This window comes from Vespula pensylvanica, chromosome 14 (assembly GCF_014466175.1).
Source record: "Vespula pensylvanica isolate Volc-1 chromosome 14, ASM1446617v1, whole genome shotgun sequence".
In the NCBI taxonomy this organism is placed as follows: domain Eukaryota; kingdom Metazoa; phylum Arthropoda; class Insecta; order Hymenoptera; family Vespidae; genus Vespula; species Vespula pensylvanica.
In genome coordinates, this window is record NC_057698.1 from 4890763 (window position 1) to 4892639 (window position 1877).

The following is a 1877-nucleotide window of genomic DNA, read 5'->3' on the forward strand; positions in this document are numbered from 1 at the left end:
TCTCTCTCTCTCTCTCTCTCTCTCTCTCTCTCTCTCTCTCTCTCTCTCTACCCTATATTTATTTAGAGGAGTTGAACGTCACGTTACTAAATGCGAGCGAATATATCATTATTGACATAATTATTGACTGAACCACGACTGTGTTTCCAAACTAGGTAAAGATTTACAGAGTGAGTGATAAGAGAAGGCAGGGGCGGGCGTCGGCGGCCTTTTATACCCCCCGCTACACGTTACCCCTCCACTTTGGTTGTGGACCCACTTGACAACAAGCAGTGCAATCATTCAGAGTCAATTCATTGGATTTGGTGGATAATCCAACGTACGTACATATGTCGTGTGAACAAAGCAAAGAACAAATAATCTATGAGAATAAGACGAAATACTGAATCAAGAGGAGTGAGTGGGGAGGCATAGAGGCTACTGTAGTTTCGGAACACAGCCATGGTCTCCCTACCTCCCAGGTACATGGCAACATCATCACTGCTCTATCTATCTATCTATCTATCTGTCTGTCTCTCTATCTATCTATCTATCTATCTATCTATCTATCTATCTATCTATCTATCTATCTATCTATCTGTCTATCTATCTATCTGTCTATCTGTCCATCTATCCATCTGTCCGTCTATCCATCCATCTATCTATTTATCTATCTATCTATCTATCTATCTATCTATCTATCTCTATTTATCTATCTATCTATCTATCCTGTCTCTTTCTCTATCTATCTACTCTGTTTCTGTCGATCTCTCTCTCTCTCTCTCCCCCATCTATTCTGTCTCTGACTCGTCTCTCTCTCTCTCTCTCTCTCTCTCTCTCTCTCTCTCTCTCTCTCTCTCTCTCTCTCTCTCTCTCTCTCTCTCTCTCTCTCTCTTCTTATTTCTCTCATATTTCTATCGTTACATCCATCGTCATTTTTTATTCTTATACTTTTTCTTTCGACATCACGATGCGTCTCGCTCTTGCTACATTTCTTATCGTTTTTCTTTTCACGTAACTTTAAATCATATGCTATTCGTTTTTGCTATTCGCCTCTCTCATATTCGACGACACATGCCTTGCAGTAACTTCCTTTTTCTACCCTTTTCTTCGTTTTTCTCTCTCTCCCTTTCTCTCTCCTTTCTCTCTCTCTCTCCCTCTCTCTCTCTCTCTCTCTCTCTCTCTCTCTCTCTCTCTCTCTTCCATCTTTAACTATTATCACCCTTTCTGCTTGGCTGTGCACATCAATTGATAAATTTACTAAATATCATCGTCGATTGACTAAATTCGCGAATTTATTATACACACGCACATCATGTGTATATAGGCGTATATGTGTATGTATGTGCGCGCGCGCGTGTGTGCACATATACATACATAGAATACATATACATATATACACACACACATGTGTATATACGTGTGAAAATATAAAAAAGTATTTATCGAACGCATTGAACTTAAATTAGAATTTTCATATCGCCATATGACCCATTCTTTTTTTATTCTTCCCGCATCGTGTTTAGTAGATCGTACGTATTGCCACTTGTGTAACATTATATCTATAATACTATAACGAAATGTTTTTAATTGGAATGATAAACAGAAAATAAAAGAAATGATTCGACCCCTCTTCTGCATAGAACGCACCAACGTTACACTTATCTCTTTCTTTCTCTCTCCTCTCTATTTGTCTTTTTCTGAGATCTCTATTAACCTTTGTTTTTGCAGAAAGAGGGTAATTTAAACTGCGATAAACAACTGTTAGATGATATACACGTAATAAATTAATAACGACGAGACTATTTTTATTCCGTATCTCTGTCTCTATCTTATTCTCTCTTTCTCTCTCCCTCTCTCTCTATCTCTCTCTCTCTCTCTCTCTCTCTCTCTCTCTC

General features: G+C 38.4%; 1 protein-coding gene across 20 annotated transcripts in view; it reads left to right on the forward strand.

The window, feature by feature from the left end:
- Nucleotides 1–1877, forward strand: part of LOC122634411 (glucose transporter type 1) — a 27671-nt gene that overhangs the window by 12515 nt on the left and 13279 nt on the right. For 3 of the 20 annotated variants that reach the window (XM_043823342.1, XM_043823343.1, XM_043823341.1), the window contains exon 1: nt 7–461. The exons of 16 other annotated variants lie outside the window; for them this stretch is intronic. Coding sequence is in view for 1 of the 4 variants with exons in the window: in XM_043823341.1 (XP_043679276.1) it covers nt 442–461 (20 nt within the window). In the remaining 3 variants the exon portion in view is untranslated. Of the gene's footprint in view, nt 1–6; nt 462–1877 lie in introns of those variants that run through there. One more of the 20 variants, XM_043823345.1, reaches the window with a different exon arrangement.